The sequence below is a fragment of the Myotis nattereri genome (assembly GCF_964212035.1).
Source record: "Myotis nattereri genome assembly, chromosome: 1".
In the NCBI taxonomy this organism is placed as follows: Eukaryota; Metazoa; Chordata; class Mammalia; order Chiroptera; family Vespertilionidae; genus Myotis; species Myotis nattereri.
Genome location: NC_138075.1, coordinates 75,296,565 through 75,316,520, shown reverse-complemented (window position 1 = coordinate 75,316,520; position 19,956 = coordinate 75,296,565). Strand labels below are relative to the sequence as shown.

The following is a 19,956-nucleotide window of genomic DNA, read 5'->3' as shown; positions in this document are numbered from 1 at the left end:
GAGTTAGATGCAGTTTTTTTTAAAAAATTATTGATTTTTTAAGTCTTTTAGAGAGAGGGAGAACGAGAAACATAGCTGTGAGAGGGAAACATTGATCAGCTGCCAACAGGGAGTTGAGCCTGCAAACTGGGCCTGTATCCTGGCTGGGAATCAAACCAGAGAACTTTCAGTGCACAGGGCGATGCTCCAACCAGCTGAGCCACGCTAGGGCTCAAGTACAATTTTTGACATGTATTCATCACCTATTTGCTTGAGAATTACATTTTGTAAAAATTAAAAATTATACTTCGACAGCAGTAATTTATAAAAATATTAAATTACTAATGACAACAGCTGTATTTTCTGTATAAGATCTAGGCACCAATTAGGTAAAATGTTAAGGTGTTGCCAGGAGATTCGGGTATTGTATTAAGGCTCTGTAACACCTTGAAGGGTATTTCTGCTTCTACAGTTTCCAGGGATAACTCGGTATATCTCATCCAGCCTAGCCCACTCCAGGATGTATGGTTGAGATAGAAACCAGTGAGAATCATTTTACTCAGGTACAGATTGACATGTGAAAAATTGGTAGCATACCTTGTGTCAAATTAATCAATATATGGTAGGTAAAAGGGGTGAGTTGTGTTATGCAATGAGGTCTGACTGTTTCAGAACCTGCAGGGCCTAAGGTCACCTTTCCAGCAAGAACTGAGATGCAGACAATTCAAACAGCAGCAGCCTTGGGAATCCCGGGGCTCATTAAGCTGAGCAGTGGTGTAAGGACTATAAAAGCCTCAGACATAGCCAGAGCCCTAGGGATGAGAGATCTTTCCAATCTGTACAGCCAGCTCTCCATTAGGACTTGACTTTTAAGAAAGCAGTTAGGCACAGACTGGGCAACTGTGATGGTTATCTCAGAATTTCTCATTTTTCTGCCTTGGAACTATGAAGAAGGGGCTGAGAGATGAATAACAGGATAATATATCCCTTCCTTAAACCCACATAGCTCCTGACATGCAATGATGTAAGTTTCTTAGATATATTTACTAAAAGATCCACTCACCACACTTGCTCTTCCTTTTGTCTCTGAAACCATTTTTTTCTACCCGCTGTTGTCTGTATTTTATTCTGTATACACTTTGTTATTCATTATTTTTAAATTTAAGAAATCATTGGAGATTTCTTGTTCTAGGTTTATACTCCTAGGAGCATTCACATAACAATGAAATTCCTATAGCAGCAGGGAATTCTAGGACTGGTAGTATCTTCAAAGGTGGTTACAAGGTTTGGATTCAATAGGATCAACTGTATATAACAAGGCACTGGATTCATGCAATATTGTGATAAGACTACTTAATTCTATAATAGTTCCTCCTAAATTCTATTTTCTATTTCTTAAATTCTTTTTGTTAAATCTTCTTCACTTCCCCCACATGCAATTTAAAATGCAATAATTCAAAGCCAAAAATACTTATTTAGAGCAGAAAGATTATGCCCATCTCATGATGAGTATCATCTTCAATGAACGATGTTTATTTCTTGGTGTTTCGTAAGAAATTAGAAAACACATCAGATAAAGATCACTTTCCACCACTGTTTTGAAGTTTCTTTTTCTGAGAATGCTTTTAATTCACAATAGGCAAAAATAAACAGGCAAACTAACAAAATATAATGTACTCTATTTGAAAAAAGCCCAACAACTTTCATGAGGAAAACTTTACTTCCATTTTTAGTATTTTCTGCACAGATCTCTCTGATTCCCTGATTAGAAAAACTAGAGGATAGCTGCTCAGCTATCCACCGATAGTCCTCGATTGGGTAAAGAGCTTGATTTTTGTTCTCTCCCCTTCATGCAACACTTGGGTCTTTCCACAGAGACTTTCATTTCCTTGCTCTAAAGCAGGTGAAGAGGATGGTCACATATTTGGTGTGAAAGAGACATCCAAAAGTTCCTTAGGCCCCCAAATCTGTCTTCTGCCTGCTTATCTTGAAATAACGTAAACAGAGAAATTTCCTGGTATTAAGAATTTTTCTTTTTGAAATTTGGGTACTTTTCTGCATTGTCTATGTAAATCCTTGACACCTAGTATGAATGACTATCAGATAACTTTCCCTGAATGATGTGAAAGAACCAAGTACAACATTGAATAGGTAACTAGTATTGAGGACAGAAAAATACAAATTCTGTCTCACTTAACATTTTGCCTAGGGCTAGTTCTAGATGGAAAATATCCTAATCTGGACAGACAGCATCTACTAATTCTTAAGCACTTCAATGGGAAAAAAATGTATCAATGTTTCCTGATTTTTCATTTGTAATCCAAGATATTCCCACCCCATGTTGGGGGTGACTGTAGGTATAGAGCGGGAGTAATGGATAAACAATATCTTAGTATGTTCTTTATTTTTCTTAAGTGGATTTATGGGTGTTGAAAGTCCAAAAGCAGCATAATTCTCATTTCTCTTATTATCCTTTCCTACAAAATGGGTTATGGTGAGCCTCTTTTGTACATGCCTCAATGATATGGATCACAGTCTTTGTTTTTATTTTGGTAATTAGTGTGTTCCAGCAACTATCCTACTCATCCTGAATTTGTTGCTTTCCTAAACTTTAAAGGTAAAGATTTTATTTCTTCTAACCCAATCTCTACAAATTTCCCAATTTTTCCTAAATAATTTGTTTCTTAACATGCTCATTTTTAATAACTATTAACCTTTGTACAATATCGCAATTTACAGCACAAAATATTCTCCCATCAATTTGACAAATTATGATGCAATACCAGTACAAAGGCAAATAAGAAATATTTTCTCACTTTGAGGGAGTTAGTTATTTTTTGGGGAAAGTGTTTGTTGCTCAAAGATTACATTTGTTTCTCAAAGCAACTTTGGGAGATACTATTATCCCTGTATTAGACTGAATAAACAAAGAATAAAACTCAGGTTTAGTTCCTTGCCTGAGGTCACTCCATTGGTGCATTAGAATCAGGCATTGGATCCAGATACTTCATTCCAGAACTCTTGTCCTTAAAGAATATGATTCTATCTATTTAAAAAATGAAATTATGTTTATGGTCATGCTATCATGCCCAGGTCATTGTCTGCCTTCCTAGTGTGTTGTAAATACAATTTAAAGGCATTGCAGGAATAAAAAGTTGGAAGGGATACAAAATATTCCTCATTCTATTTATACAGAAATGTACATTTCCTACCTCACAGAAGTTGCTTAAGTTTTCGGTCTTAGAATATGATTTACAAACACCAGATTTGAAATTTGATGACTTTCCCCCCCTTTTGTCTAACATAAACCTCTCTTGTTCCAATTTAATTCTTCTAGGTCACTTGGTATTCTTGACTTAATGAAAACAGAAAACAATTCAGAGGTGACAGAATTTGTTCTTCTGGGCTTATCATCCTCGTGGGAGCTGCAGCTATTTCTCTTCTTCTTATTTTTGTCGTTTTACATAGCCATTGTCCTGGGAAACCTCTTGATAGTGGTAACAGTGCGAGCTGATGCCCACTTACTCCAATATCCTATGTACTATTTTTTGGGCCATCTGTCCTTCATTGACCTATGCCTGAGCTGTGTTACTGTGCCCAAGATGTTAGGGGATTTTCTACGGCAGGGCAAGATCATCTCTTTTCCAGGATGCCTAGCTCAAATCTACTTCCTGCACTTTCTGGGAGCTACGGAGATGTTTCTGCTGACAGTCATGGCCTATGATAGGTATGTTGCCATATGTAATCCTTTGCACTACCTAACAGTCATGAACTGCCAACTCCGCTTTCAGTTGGTTTTCGCCTGCTGGTGTGGGGGCTTTATCCACTCTATCACACAGGTCATACTGGTCATCCAGCTCCCCTTCTGTGGCCCCAATGAACTGGACAACTTCTACTGTGATGTCCCACAGGTCATCAAGCTAGCCTGCATGGACACATATGTGGTAGAGGTACTGATGGTCTCAAACAGTGGTCTTCTGTCTCTTGTCTGTTTCTTGGTCTTGCTCTTCTCTTATGCTGTCATCCTCATCACCCTGAGAACTCGCCTCCGCCAGGGCCGGAGCAAGGCACTCTCTACGTGTGCCTCCCACTTGACAGTGGTCAGTCTGATCTTCGTGCCCTGTGTATTCATCTACCTGAGGCCTTTCTGCAGCCTCTCTGTGGATAAGGTGTTCTCCATCTTTTACACGGTGATCACACCTATGCTGAACCCCCTCATCTACACACTCAGAAACGCTGATATGAAGACAGCCATGAAGAAGCTGAGCAAAAAGCATGTAGCGTCCTGCTTGCTGCCCTGTTAAAGGATGAGCAGGAAGAGGTGATTTAGAAGCCATACTATTTCTTGGGACACTCTTAACTCATCCTGTGCCTGAGTACATGCATAAAAATCAATTTGGTAACTTTGGTAGAAAAGAGAAGCCAGCATAAAATTATTGCTCTTGATTATAGTTGGAGATATAGGTGACTGTCTCAGGTGTTGAATATTAAGCAGGGAATAGAGGAGTGCTTACTGCCCTGCAAAAAATAGCAGTAATTAATCAAATACTAGAGGCAAGAGGATGCGTTGAAAGATCAACTCTTCTATCCTTTGCCTATTAGTAGTCTTCTTTTATTTAAGAGTCTCATGCTCTACCGACTGAGCTAGCCGGGCACCCGTCTTCCTTTTTTTAATTCATTTTACTTTTAAACTCTATTGAAGTGAAAGAAGATATTACATCTCCTTTGGTGTCCTGCTCTCCAGGGTTTAAGAATCCAGCGTTTGGTGTCAGGAAGTTCCTTCTGATGTCTCATCAGAGTCTTTTCAGAAGCAGTGTGAGTCCCTTTTGTCTTGTCTCTAACGAAGCCTGAAAACATCACTAACTCCCTGTACAAGAATGTTCACCCAGGAATTGTGTTCTGTATTGTGCCAAGTTTTAGAAATGCAGTTGAACAACTCACAAAGTTTATGTGTGAAAAAGGGAGTCTTGGGTTTATTGGTTGATGGCAGCTTTTTAGTATTCTGCTCTAAAAGAGGAATTCCATTTCATCTCAAGGTTTTCTTTGAGTGGAATTATGGTGAGGGAAAGTTGATAACCTGATTCTTTAACTGCTTATAATATTTAAGAGTTACAAACTCTAAAGAAAAAAAAAAAGAGTTGTCCCTGCCCTTGAGGTTATCATAGTTATTACCTCTCAGTCTCAAAAGTGTTTTGAGGAGTATATAATATTATTCAACTTCATTTTTATAAATGAACTCAGATTTGTTAAGTGTTTTGCCCAAGATCATTTAGAAAAAGTGTAGTCAACCAGGAAAGCTAGTAACTATATGGTTAAGATTAAGCTAATATATTTTTTTTCTCCACAGAAAGAGTATTTATCCCAAGTACATGGACTTATCACTTAATTTTAACTATATCTGTATAGGAGCTCCAGAACTAGGATGTCCCTAAAAACTTTACCTTAAACATTTATATTTAAGGTTATCTATTTCTGATATAAGACACTTTGCAACTTTATGGCTAGTGAAAGGTATTTATTTACTAAATAATAATATAATGATGCACTTTTAGGAGTATTTTTATATTTGCTTTATTTCCTAATCAATTGCTATGGAGAAACTTTTCTTGATTGCTTAGCTGAAAAACATACCTTAGAAAAAATATTCTTAAAATTCCACCCAATACTAGGATTTTACTATGTAATTTGTAATACCCTTCAACACATAAGAGCTTTCTTTACATTGAAATAAGGAGTGGACTTTCATTTTTGTGCTGGAAGTTAGCAACTTTATGTTTAAGAAACCATGTATATATCTGTATGCATATGTGTATGTATGTATTGCTACAGAAGAGCTCTTCACAGACCAGGAACAAGGCTACCACTTGGATGATTTCTTTAGAGAATGAGTGAGGGTGAGAGTGGCATCCCTGGTTTGGATCACACTCTCCTCTTTCTCGTTCACTTCACAGCATTTGCACAGAGACTCGTTGTGCACAGTTAGTATCCAGAAGAGCAGACAGGAGGAAGCTGCCAGACAGAAAGTGCCGCGACCTGAGCAGTGGGTTCAGGATCCGAGGGAGGGGCTGACACACAAATGAAAATGCTCTACAAGTGTGTATTGTATCCCACGAATCACACAAACGCTGCAAGAAGTCAAATTAAGGAGCCACATTTATTTCAAAGCCGGGACTATGAGGGAATAATTGCTCTCCAAATCTCGTAGTGCTCCCTTGGCCGAAACATCAGACTTATATAGGCAAATATCACAAAGGTATTGATTACATCTCAAGGTTTGGAATGAGGAACCTGGTTTGCAAAAAGCAGTTTGTTACAGAAGTTTAGATTGAGCAAGTTAGTTATCTTACAAAGATTAATTATAGTTTCAGGTCTTGGGACCACTGAGTCAACGGAAACACATTATCTGGAGCCACTGAGGCCATTTAGAGTAATTGTGCTGTCATGGTCTCCAGGTGCAGAGGAAAGTGTTTCGAAAGACCAGTAAGATCACTATCAATGAGGGTATTGAAACGACAATCAATGGAATATTCAATCAAATTGGATAACATATAAGTTCAGAAAATCAAAATAACTTGTCTATTATTTTAGCAAGCAAATAATTGCAGAAGCCAAATCAGCAGGGTTAAAATATTAAACAGCAATTTTTACCCAAGCATGGTTGCTACCATGCTTCACAAGAAATATGAATTTAGAAGGCATGGGGGGGGCGGGGGAGGGGCGGGGGACAGGTGGAGACCTCTTTCTTGAAGAGGCACCCGGACTTCTGGCCTGGTCTGCTTTTTATTTACTTGAATACACATTTGTCCATTAGCAATGCATACAGGCACATCAAAGGTAAAGTTTGGTAAACAGCATAAGGATTATCAAGTTAGGAAATTGCCTTGAGCCATTGAGCACACAGCAAGGCAGTATTATGCTGATTTTCAAAGTCCATTGGCCTTCCAATGGGTCTTTTTGAATTAATATGCTAACTACTGTTTGCTTTAGCCTCTAGCAAGAAAGGAGCACAGGGGCTGACAGGAAGGCTTAAGTGATGCTGTGAGCCAGCCAGGCACATTGCAGGAACAGGCTTTCTTGTTGTATCAGCTGACTGTAAAACCTCCTTTTCCTAATGTCCCTCTTTCATAGCAAAACTTAAGTTCTTAGGGAATGATTTTAAATGTCTTGTTGATAGCTGGGATTGGTAGCATAATATTCAGAAAAACAAGAACTTTGTATATTCCCTTTGGCATTTTCAATCCTCCAATACTTATTTGATCAACTTTCTATATTAATTCTCTTAATAAGCTGATAACATGTCTGTCCTTTAGACTGTACATGATTGATATTATCTATAGAGTTCCCTGCTCAAATGCTCTGAGTGAAGAGTGGACCTTGAAAGAACTGACTCCATTCCATCCCCTTGCCCTCTATCTGAACCATAGGCATTCCATTTTATTCCCACAAATTTTGTTAGGACTGTCTTTCAGGCACAGATGGTCCATTGACCTGTTAATTCCAGGATGTAACTAAACCAGATAAGTGACTATGCTATTTCTAGCTTCCGTGGATATACTTGCTTGAATAATGGGAAAATAAAAGCGGATGGGGGGGGGGGCGGGGGGGGGACGGACGGGGGGGACTGGAAATCTGAGCTTGTGACGGAAATCTGGTGTACATTCTTATCAGTCTATGGTCTGGTCACTGCTCCCTCTTAAATCATCTATCTTGCAGGACTTGTTTGCTTAAGCATTGTTATCATATTGAAAAGGCCATAAACTATAATACTCCCAGACGGAGTTGTCAGGGCTGGCGCCAGGCCAGGCCTTGAGATAAGGTCTCATGGCACCAATCCTAGAGTTTTTTTTTCCTCTTTTTGCCTTTATAAGCTTACCCCTAACTTCATTTCGGGAGCGCGAGGTTTGGAGTGGCAATAGCCCTTTGCAGTCCCATTGTGTCGGCTTTGAAATAAAAGCTCCAAAATTTGGTCCTCTGGCTGTGGTGTCTCTCTGAATTTCAATATAACATAAGCTCACTTCCAGGATCTGCCTGAGTCTCTTCCTTGGGCCTGTCCTCCTGAGGTTGGATCATACTGATGTGTGTGCACCTGTAGCTGAGGGGCACTGTATGTGAAGTGTGTGGGTAGAGCCTTCTGGGATGCAGAGTCCACATTCATACATGGGGACTTCTTGTGTTGGGATTTGGAACCAGGAGAAGAGGCAAGCTGGGGACTGAGAACCAATGCTTGCTCTTCCCACACTGCCATGCCTGTTGAATATTTCAAGGAGTCTAAAGGTTTTAAATTGGAAACTGGATTTCCAGTAATTACAAGAGTATGAGAACACTATTCTCTCAGTATGTTTTCAGGCTTTGTTAGAGACAAGACATTTAAAGTTTATTACTTTGATTTGTAGTTTTTAGATACATGTACCTGGGTTCCATTTATATTCTTGCTCTGAGTCCCACAGATACTTGGGGTGGGTCTCCCCCTTCTTTCCAGCGCTTGTGGTCCGTGGGCTACTGAAATAACTAAAAGGAGACAGAGACAAGCCTGCTTTATGTGATCATGGGAGGATTGCTGACTTCATATTTTCAGAGCACATGGGAATTAAGAATGAACATTTATAGCCTAGCTTCAATGAGCCAATAATAGTGAGGGAAATAATAGTAAAGAGGCCAATAAGAATAAGGAAAAGTAGTGTTTTATTTGTTATTGTTGTTGTGTTGGGTTAGTGGTCCAATACAGCAATACTTAGAACCACGATACCACTCTCTTGCCCCAACTTTGAGTAAATTGTGCAAAATTATATGAAAATGACCTAAATATTTATTAAATAGTTATTTACCAATTACCCTTTAATATAGTTTTATAAGGAACAATTTACTGGGGATTTTTAGGAGGAGAAGTTTTTCCCTTTAAAATTCTTAGAAACTAGGAAGTATTATTGGAAAGAAATCAGCATGCCATCACATTTACCCCTAATTTAGAAAAAAACATTTCCTGGGAGATGTTCCTCTAATAGATAACTCATAGTGATTTTTTGGATGTTTTAATATTCATTTTAATTTGTTATCCATTTATTAACCTAACAACTGTTTGCTGAGTGTCTTTTATATTCCTGGAAATGTGGGAGACATCTTTTCATTTGGGTGTTCCCCCATGCATCAATAGACCATTGAATTAAAGATCTAATTAAAAATCTCTCAGTATTCACAAGGGGAAGGTAAATAGCATTCTAAGACAATATGTGGGCCCAGATGACTGGGGAGTAGAGCAGAGAGGTCAGAAGCATGAATTCTGGAGTCAGGTAGCCTCATCATGATCCAATTCCATCACTTCCCAGAGGGCAAGTGACTTAAACTCTCAGCACCCCTTTGACTGTAAAAATAAACAATAGTATCTGCTTCACAGGCTTCTCAGCAAAACTAAACAAAATAATAATTGTTAAGCTCTAATAAGCATGATTGCATATGGTCAGAACTCAATAAATATTGACTGCTTATGTTACTATTGCTAATTGTTCTATGACATTAAAAGGGAAATAGAGACTGAAAGAAGACTGCACAATTGTTTGATCTTAGAGAACCACTGGACAAAATGATGAACTAGAGCTTTTGACTCCAGCCCCTGCCATGTGACAGTAAAAGCCCTAACTCCCCCATCCATATTAAAATCAGCCCCCCAAAAAGACATTTCCTGTTAGGTGATAGTATATGCTTCCACAAAATTATGTAAAAAGTCACATTTATAAGTTCTTTTTTTAAATGAAATGTTCTGTGTTCTTGGGATAAGTATCTGCTCAGGTCCTACACCCATTTTTTTTTTTTTAATTTAGATTGTTTGTTTGTTTGGTGTTGAGTTGTATGATTTCTTTAAGTATTTTGGATATTAATCCCTTGTTGGAGCTGTTGTTTGCAAATATCTGCTCCCATTCAGTTGGTTGCCTTTTTCTTTTGTTGTCAGTTTCCTTTACTATGCAGAACTTTTTAGTTTGATATAGTCCCATTTATTTATTTTTTTGCTTTGTTGCTACACAAAACTAGCCTCAAAAATTTTAATGAGATTGAAATCATACCAAGAATATTTGACAACCACAAGGCTTTAAAATTAGAAATCAACTGCAAAAAGGAAGAAAAAGTCTGACAAATATGTGGAGATTAAGCAACATGCTATTAAAAAATGGCTGTGTCAAAGAAGAATAAAAGATGAGGTCAAAATATGTAGAGAGACAAATGAGAATGACAATACAACATACAAAAACTTTTGGTATACAAAGCAGTAATAAGAGGGAAGTTTATATCATTTCAGGCCTATCTAAAGAAACAAGAAAAACCCCAAATAAACACTATAGCATTACATTTTAAAGAACTAGAAAAAGAAGAACAAAAGCAGCTGAAGTCAGCAGAAGAAATGAAATAATAAAAATTATAGCAGAATTGATGTAATAGAGAAAAAAAGACCATCATTTTAAAATTTAATTAAAAACATTTTTAGAATAATTTTAAATTTACCGAAAAGTTGCAAAGATAGTACATAGAGTTTTTGCATACCTAGCTCCATTTCTCCTTTTGTTGACATCTTATATTACTCTGGTATATTTGTAACAATTAATGAGCCAATACTGATACATTATTATCAACTAAACTCCATATTTTATTTATATTTCAATAGTTTTTACTTACTGAATAGGCTTAGCCAAATTATCTAGCTTTATTATCATGGTAGTTATTGATTTATTGTCTTTATGCTCTTTATGTTCCTAAGAAGCATTTTGCAATTATTCCATGAACAAACACAGGCATGTGGTGAGTTTCTTTTACTTAAAGGAAATGGCAATATATATTATGTAAATACAGTGCAGTCAGTTTCTATCTCTTCAGTGAATACTGGTATATAGTGCAGTCCTTGCTCAGGCTAAAATCAAACTAACTGCAGCTGGGTTGGGGAGCCCCAAACCTATCAACAAAAGGCCCAAGACCTGGCACCAGCACCAGCCTGCCTTGCTTCATAGCTGGGCTTCATCTGGGCACTTCCAAACCCAGTACAAAGAGGAGAAATCTGCATATCTCTCTGTAGCTCCTGCTGGGTGACCCCAGGCAGTGGCTGACTTTGCACTTCCCTGGAGACCCAAGAGCCAGTGTACAAAGTGGTCAGTTTCAGACCATATCAGATTGCAACTCTACACATCCATAAGAGACACACTCAAGGGACAGAATTAGTGAGCACCAAAGTCCCACTAAAGCAAGTCCTGCCCCATAAGGGTGTCTCCTTCATAGCAGCTCTTCCATTGTAGACACAGTTGGTTCTCATAGCCAATTGTCCTAAAGGCCAATTCCTCCCAGTGACACCAACAGCAATCAAGTCTCAACTACAACAAGACTGTGCTCACAGCCAACAAAGGGGCACACCTAGAGGGCCCAGCTCAGGTGACTGGGGTCGTTGAGCTACTGGGCTCTATAGGACACCTACTAGGGCCACTCTACTGACTCAAGGAGACATAGAAGCTCTACCCAATACAGAAACAGATAGAGGGAAGCAGCCATGATGAGGAGACGAAGAAACATGTCACAAATGAAAGAAGTAGAAGAAAGCAAACTACAGGATATAGAGTTCAAAACCATGGTTATAAGGTTACTCAAGAATCTGCTAGAAAACTCCAAGGAACTTAGTGAGACCTCCAAGGAACTTAGTGAGAATGCCAAAAAAATGGAAAGGACCAGCCAGAAATTAAGCATACACTGACTGAAATAAAGAATAGTATATAGAGTAGAGGATCCTGAGAATCAAATCAATGATTTGAAATATGAGGAAGCAAAAACCACCCAACTAGAAGAGCAAAAAGAATAAAAAAATATGAAGAGAGTGTAAGGAGCCTCTGGGACAACTTCAAGTGTACCAACATCTGCATTATGGGGGCGCCAGAAGAAGAGAGGGAGCAAAATATTGAAAACCTATTTGAAGAAACAATAACAGAAAACTTACCCTACCGAGTGAAAGAAAGAGACTAAGAAGTCCAGGAAGCACAGAGAGTCCCAAACAAGAGGAATCCAAAGAGAACCACACCAAGACACATCATAGTTAAAATGCCAAGGGCTAAAGACAAAGGGAGAATCTTAAAGGCAGCAAGAGAAAAGCAGTTAGTTACCCACAAGGGAATGCCCATAAGACTGTCAGATGATTTCTCAACAGAAACTATGCAGGCCAGAGGGAGTAGCAAGAAGTATTCAAAGTGATGAATAGCAAGGACCTACAACCAAGATTACTCTACCCAGCAAAGCTATCATTTAGAATTGAAGGTTAGATAAAGAGCTTCACAGACAAAAACAAGCTAAAGGAGTTCATCACAACCAAACTAGTATTACATGAAATGTTAAAGGGTATTCTTTAAGAAAAGGAAGAAGAAAAAGAAAAAGATAAAAATATGAACAACAAAATGGCAACAAATACATATCAACAATTGAATCTAAAAATCAAAATAAATGAGTAAGAAATCTAATGAACAGAATAAACGTGAATAAAATGGAATCAGAGGCATGGAAATGGAACAGACTGATGATTCTCAGAGGGGAGGGGGGTACGGGGCAGGAAGAGATTAAACAAAGATCTTATATGCATATATGCATTACCTATGGAGACAGACAATAGGGTGGCGAAGGCCTAGGATGGGGCTGGAACCAGGTGGAGGGGGTTTATGAGGGGAAAAAAGAGGAACATCTGTAATACTCTCAACAATAAAGATTAAAACAAAAGAAAACAAAAATGACAACAACAAAAAAGAAATACATGGTACAGTATTGTTAATTGTAATCACTATGCTGTTCATTAGATCTCCAGAATTTATTCATCTTCTAGCTGCAAGTTAGTACCCTTTTAACATTGTCCCAATTCTCCTTCCCCTAATCCCTAGTAACCAACATTCTACTCTCTGATTCTACAAATTTGACTTTTTTCAGATTCCACATATAAGTGATATCATACATTATTCATCTTTGTCTTGATACGTTCTTTTTGAGTGAAGAAAGGAAGGGAATAAAAAAAGAAGGAACATAGAAAGGAAGGAAGATAGGAAGGAAGGAAAACATAGGACAAGATAAAGTCCTTCATCGCAAAATGAATTGAATAGAGAACCCAGTAAAACCGGGACTCCCACAGTTAGCCATTTCCTTGTATAAACAGCCCATTTACTTAGAAAGCAGAGGCATAGGATAATAAACTGTTGCCAATTACAAAAAAGCACTTTATCCCGCAACATGATAATCCTTTTTGTCTTAAAAAGTCACTAACAAGGTGAATGTTATTTGTATTACTACATATATTCTATTGTATGGTTGTGCTATTCAAACATATGGAACTTCAGGCTTGAACTGAAAGTTTATGCTGTAATTTAGTGATATATTTTATGATTGATTCCAGAAGTATAATCCTCATCTCCAACAAGCTCCCTTGACCTACTTACCTTAGAAACTCATTCATATAATAGGACTGAGGCAGTATCTACACAGTGCCATTAAATTAAACATTGTGCTTGTCTACTTGAGCTTTAGCAAATCTATATATTTAAAACCCTAATATGCAAATGGACTGAATGACAGAACAACCAAACAACCGAACACCCAGTCACTATGACATTCGCTGACCACCATGGCGCACATGCAGAACATGGCAGGTGTCGGCCACAGCAGGATGGTGGAGCAGGTGAGCGGGGGCGACAGACCAAGGCGAGGTGCTGGTCGCTGTCATCGGGGCAAGCCTTGGGTGGTTACTGGAAATTCTTTGCTCCCATGTGTTGCAGTCCTGCCTGGTGCTCGCACCTATTGCCGGCACCTATTGCCGGCACCCGCACCTGCTGCCGGCACCAGCCCCACTTGCACCCACTGCCGGCACCAGAGCCACCACTCTTACCCACTGCCAGTGCCTGGAGCCAGCCCCAATCACTCGGTGCTACCAGTGGGTGTGAGCAGTGGCTGCTGGCCCCAATTGCTCCTCAGGGCTTCTCCACCTCTCCCTGCTCCTGAGGGGAGATTGGAGTCAGCAGCCACCTTTCACATCCACTGTCAGCAACTGCCCTACTTGCACCCACTGCTGGCGCTGCCCCGCTGGTACCTATAGCCAGTGCCGGAGCCGCCATTCGAAACCGTTGCTGGCGTCCAGCACTGGTACCAATCACTTAGTGCTGTCAGCGGGTGCAAGAGGTGACAGCCGGCCCTGATCGCCCCTGAGGGCTTCTCCACTTCTCCCTGCTCCTGAAGGGTGATTGGGGCCAGCAGCCACTCGCATCCGCTGCTGGCTCTGGCCCCAATCACTCCGTGTTGTCAGTGGGTGCAAGTGGGACCAGCGCCATCAGTGCATGGGAATGGAGGTGGCGGCAGAGGGCTGCTGGCAGGAAGGGGACGGGGGCTGCAGCTGGAAGGGCTGGGCTGGGGTGCGGAGGATGGGCCAAGATCCGTCCCTGTGCCCAGGGCAGCCTTGCTGCCCACAGTTCCTTTCAAGGTGTATGAATTCGTGCACTGGGCCCCTAGTTTTAAAATAAAGTAAAATATTTTAGTAGTTTTAATAAACCAACATTTTGTTGTTCAGTTAGTGGTTCAGTATGGTGCCAAACTGTAGAAATAGCCTCAATATTTATCAACTACTTACCAAGTAGCCTTTTATATATTTTAATAAGGAGTCATTTAGTGGTAATTACACTTGCATTTTCTCTGCTTAACAATACTCTCCAGCTGCTACCCAGTCACTAGCCCAACAATTCCCTCAAGGTTGTGATGAGGCATAAAGCTTGCTTATGGTTTTTCTCTCTTGAAATTAGGAACATAAAAAGCAGTTCTTGCAGACCAAGATCAGCAGCCATGGTATAATGATAAACTTATAAAATTGAGAAGGGGTGAGGTCGCTCAGGACCTATTGTTAGGCTGCAGGCATAATCATTTTTGTGAAATGTGGCACATATGTAAAAGAATCATCACTAGATGTACTTCAATTTTTTTAGTGTGAATATCTGGAATAGATCACATTTCTACCTCAGAAAAGTTTATTGATCCCATATCTTAGCTTGTTTAGATCCAAGTGGTGGGACCACTCTCAAGAAGACAGCCGAAGTAAGTTTTCCAACTGGAATGGCAAGTTAGCCAGTGAAAGAGGCAAGTATAATTTTCATTGATTCAAATCATATTCAAGGATAAAGAGGAATTTTCAAAAATTTTACCTACTTTGCAACATATGTTCTAGTAATTCTATTAGATAGTGCAAAAAGTAGTTTTAAGTGTGTATAATATTATTTCAATTGGAATTTAGCCTTTGCTGTAACACTAATAGTGAAAGCTAGATAATTCAATTTCTTCTCTGCTCCTAAATTATTGGAATAAAGTCAAGTGATCTTTAAGATTCCTTTAACCTATATGAATATAGAGCTTTACATAAATCTAAGATGATTTGAGGAGGTTATTTAAAGGTATTACTGTAAGATGAATGACTTATGCCAGGAATAGGGTTTTATTTATCCTTTTATATTTATAGCACAGTACCAAACACAGAGAATGTGTACAATAAATATTTATTAAGTGAAAAAATAAATAAATATTGGTGCTGTGTGAAATGTAGAAATATGTATATATTGGTCTATATTGTGTTGCATTAACTTATTTGCAGATGTCTCAAGACATTTGCTCAGACATAATTGCCCAAAGAGCTCACTGTGAAGCTTGCTGTTAGGGAAGAGATCCAGAATATTTGATCTCTGCCCTTTGCAAATTGCTCATAGGCGAAATTATGACTCAATCTCTTTACAGAGGATTTCAGGGAGCTATTTGTTCTACTTGAAATAATTAAGCTTGGCTCATGGTGGTAAATAAAAGAGCAACCTTGTTTTTTTAACAGTATAGATCCTTTCATAACTAGTATATATTCTTTGGCATCATCCTAGAAAGGTCAAATTTGACCCAAGAACCTGGGAGGACCTGTGGAAATATTCAATCCTATGGAGGCTCTGGTCTATAGAGTTCAGATGTCTGATTCTAATGCTTTTGAAATTCCACCACTAAAGTGATTATGATCTAGATGTGTAGGTCACTTATTGCTTTATGTCTATTATTGTAACTATTGTCTAACAGGGGAGGACTCAAGTTATCAGAAATGAGGAAAATTGTGTTAATGTCACACAGTCTGTAAGAGGCAGAGCTGTGAGTAAGCCCAGTTACTCTATTTTTAAATCCTGTGCCCTTTCTCTCAGTAGAAGCAAGTAGAAAAATCTTGGGTCTGAGACTTGGATTAATTTTTTGGGTTTCTAAAGGATACCCCAGATAAAGTAACGATTATCATCATTCTGGAAGAATAGAGCAGCTGCCTAAGCATTTTTGGGTATCCCTGCTAAAGACAGCCATGGAAAGATATGGCCTATACTTTAAAGAATATATTTGAGAGAGTGGATTTCAGAAGCAGATTAAAATTTTCTGTAATTTTGGCAAGCATAGAAATACACATAATGGGAATTAGGAGATGAATGGTGTAAGGAGGTAAGTGTTTTAAGATGACTCCTATCCAGGCTTCTCTCTTCTTGTAGTTGGCATGCTTCCTAGTTACTAAAATAGGTAATGAAAATTATATATTTACCTACAGTGTGCTGTGTACATAAGTGCTTTATGTGTAGCACACTGTTAAACTATAGAAATTATGTGGTATGTGATATTCTTACCTACATTTTACACTTGAAAGAATTGAGGCCAAAGAAAGTTAATTTACCTGATGTCCTAATGTTAGCAAGTAATAGAGAATTTGAACCTAGGCCAACTGGGTTTCAAGCTTCTTCTTTTTTTATTTTTTATTCTTTAGAAAATACTCTCTACTACCTCTATTGCTGTTGCCCCCCCTGCCATGGGAGAGATCTTTCTTTATGATCCCTCAAATCATTCAAAATACATTTCAACTTCTCAACTTGTCAAACAAAACAGGAGACCGTGGTGTGTGACCTGGGCGTGAGCAGGCCTGTGCTTGCCCGCTGGTCAGTGTCTGCTTTCTTAAGACTGTGAAATACACATTCCCTCACTGTGAAAAAAAAAAAGACTTTATGATCTGGGGGCTCCTCTTTTTTAGCCTCATTTCTTGACACTTCTCTTCATGGATTCTGTGATGAGTCATAGAAAATCTGTTGGCATTCTTCCTAGAGGATGCTATGATGATTTGTACCCTTTATCTTCATATATCATATTCATTAGTCCTGGTATGTCCTTCCTGCCTCATCCACTCTTCTGTGCCTACACCCTGCAGTCTCTTCAAGTTCTACTCAATGAAGACTTTCTCTGGAAAGGTGTCCCTGACTCATATGGCTTTTTTACCTTTATCTCAGGGAACTATGATTGTGAGTTTACACGTAAGCTTCCTCTATTTGATGGTCAACACATGTCAAATGAAATAATGTCTAGATCAGCAGTTAATTCACATAACTTGTTATTGCATTCTTATTGTAAGCTTAATTTGAGCAAACTTGGGAACAAACTGTGTATGTTGTGATGATCTTGCCAGTTGCAACCATAGACTTTGTCTCTAAATACGGGATGTAATTAAAAAAAAGACACCCAACTCCTCATAATTAGCAGAAGATAGGTGACTTTAATACCATCAAACTCAGGAGCATGCATATTCATTAACAAATAAATTTTGAAGTCCCATTGCCTAAGTTCAAATGCTAACTCTGCCAATACCTAGCTCTATAGATAAGAAAACCAAGATTCAGAAAAAAACCAACCAAAAATGGATTTAGCCAAAGGTACCAGTTGGTGAAGGTGCTCAAACTCGACTCACTCAGCTCCTGGGCAGTGCTCTTTCCACTGTCCATGCAGAAATGAGATGTTCCTACTAAAGATGAAGAATGGTTAATACTTTGCATGATTCAGAAGTGTTATCTTTATTCTGAACAATTCTTTGTTTATTTTTTAAAATTTTATCTTTATGGTTGAAAGTATTACAGATGTCCTTTTCCCCATGTAAGGTACTTCTTTAGATCTTGTCTCATAATTCATCTTTTCAAGAATTCTTTCTTGATTGTTTTTATCCAATAGTTTTTTTGTATGCCTTAGGTATTTTTGTATATAGTTTGTAAAACAGCATCAGACACTTATTTTGTAAATGCCATTTATAACATCATCTGTATAAAAAATTTATTACTAATACTAATTCTTACCTAAGATTGCAAGGATGGAAAATTATCTGGGGCTTTTTCAAGGCAAAAGGATTGAGGATGATAGAGACTTTGATAGCTTTTCAGCCTTTCAACTCTTTATAGCAACATAGGAAAAAGTATTTCTCTGTATAGTTTGACCACTCCTTATGTATTCCTTACTGGCAAATAATATTGAATTTTTGCATGTAGTTCAAGTCTTAGGTCTCAAACTGCTCCAATGTTGATTAATAAGCATAGGATGTTGATAAGCAGGAGGCCATTGCATATGCTATTTTCAGTCACTAAAAATGACTTAATTTCTAATTGTATTGAAAATTCCAACCTAATTTAGAAACTGGAAATGGAGTATTTCTCACTTGATTAAGTAAAATGTTATTACTTTAAAGTCAATCTATATATATTATATTAAAAAGATTTAGCTAGGAATTTTAGAAATCATATCTCAGATTCCAACTTCTTTTATCTCCAGCTTCAAAAATTAATTTGTCCATTTAATAATTAATTTAAGTTTTTCATCCCAAAGAGAATTTCTGATATGAGAAAGAGGGAGGGAAGGAGGAAAAGAGAGAGATGATTAGGAAAAAGCCATGAAATTCAATAGAAAAAAATTCATATTCTCTAAATTCTTGTTTGGGAGAAAGAAACTGTCAGTCTAAATGTAACAGAAAATTAAATGTAAGTCAATAATGTGGTCAGAAAATTAATGAGAAAAATGTCCATTAAGACATTTAAGAACTGTGAATAACTTTTTCTACTAAATTTAGCATCATCTAAATATTTTTACAAGACTTGTTTGTTTCAGCTTTACCAGACTTACAAGGTTCATAAACACTTAATTACTTTTGCAGAGAACCAGAGCCACTCTACCAGTCTTACCTGGGTCCCCATGGACGTGGCCAACAATGTCACTGAGTTTATATTCCTAGGACTTTCCCAAGATCCTGGAATGCAGCTGATGCTCTTTGCCCTATTCCTCCTCTTCTACATCGTGACCACGGTGGGAAATCTACTCATTTTGCTTACAGTCTTCTCTGTTTCCCGGCTCCACACACCTATGTATTTCTTCCTCAGTAACCTGTCTTTTGTGGATATTGCCTATTCCTCAGCCACGGCACCCAAGATGATTGCAGACTTTGTTTCTGACAAAAAGACTATTTCCTACTGGGGCTGTGTAACTCAGATGTTTACCTTCCACTTTTTTGGTTGTGCTGAGATTTTCGTTTTGACTGTCATGGCTTTTGACCGTTATGCTGCCATTTGCCAACCTCTCCATTATACTACTATTATGAGTGCCAATGCTTGTATTGTGCTGGCATCACTGTCCTGGTTGGGAGCCCTGGGTCATTCCTTTGTTCAGACCCTCCTGACCTTTCAGCTGCCTTTCTGCAATGCTCACGTCATTGACCACTACTTTTGTGATGTCCACCCAGTTCTAAAACTTGCCTGTGCGGACACAACCCTGGTAAATATGTTGTTGATTGCCAACAGTGGTCCCATTTCCCTGGGGTGTTTCCTCATTCTTCTAGCCTCCTACACAGTCATTCTATTGAGTCTTCGGAAGCGATCTGCAGAAAGCCGGCGCAAGGCTCTCTCTACCTGTGGGTCTCATTTTACTGTGGTAACTTTCTTCTTTGTCCCTTGTATCTTTATCTATCTTCGTCCATCTACTACTTTCCCACTGGACAAGGCTGTCTCTGTGTTTTACACAACCATCACCCCAATGCTAAACCCACTCATCTATACTCTGAGGAATGAGGATGTAAAGAATGCCATGAAACGGCTATGGAGTCGCAAGTTCTCCTTGAGAGAAAAGCAGCAGGGGTAG

At 38.6% G+C, this 19,956-nt stretch overlaps 2 protein-coding genes across 2 annotated transcripts; both read left to right on the top strand.

Moving 5' to 3' along the window:
* Nucleotides 1-3,323: 3,323 nt before the first annotated feature.
* On the top strand, nucleotides 3,324-4,283 carry LOC308521205 (olfactory receptor 4Q3-like; the record flags this gene model as incomplete). The annotated part of the gene is made up of 1 exon (XM_081094094.1): nucleotides 3,324-4,283. The coding sequence occupies exon 1, from the start codon at nucleotides 3,339-3,341 to the stop codon at nucleotides 4,281-4,283; it is 945 nt and encodes a 314-aa protein (XP_080950220.1). The 5' UTR covers nucleotides 3,324-3,338.
* Nucleotides 4,284-19,017: 14,734 nt separating this feature from the next.
* LOC308531395 (olfactory receptor 4S2-like) lies at nucleotides 19,018-19,956 on the top strand (the record flags this gene model as incomplete). Its single annotated transcript, XM_081108337.1, has 1 exon — nucleotides 19,018-19,956. One exon carries the CDS (start codon nucleotides 19,018-19,020, stop codon nucleotides 19,954-19,956), a length of 939 nt encoding a protein of 312 aa, XP_080964463.1.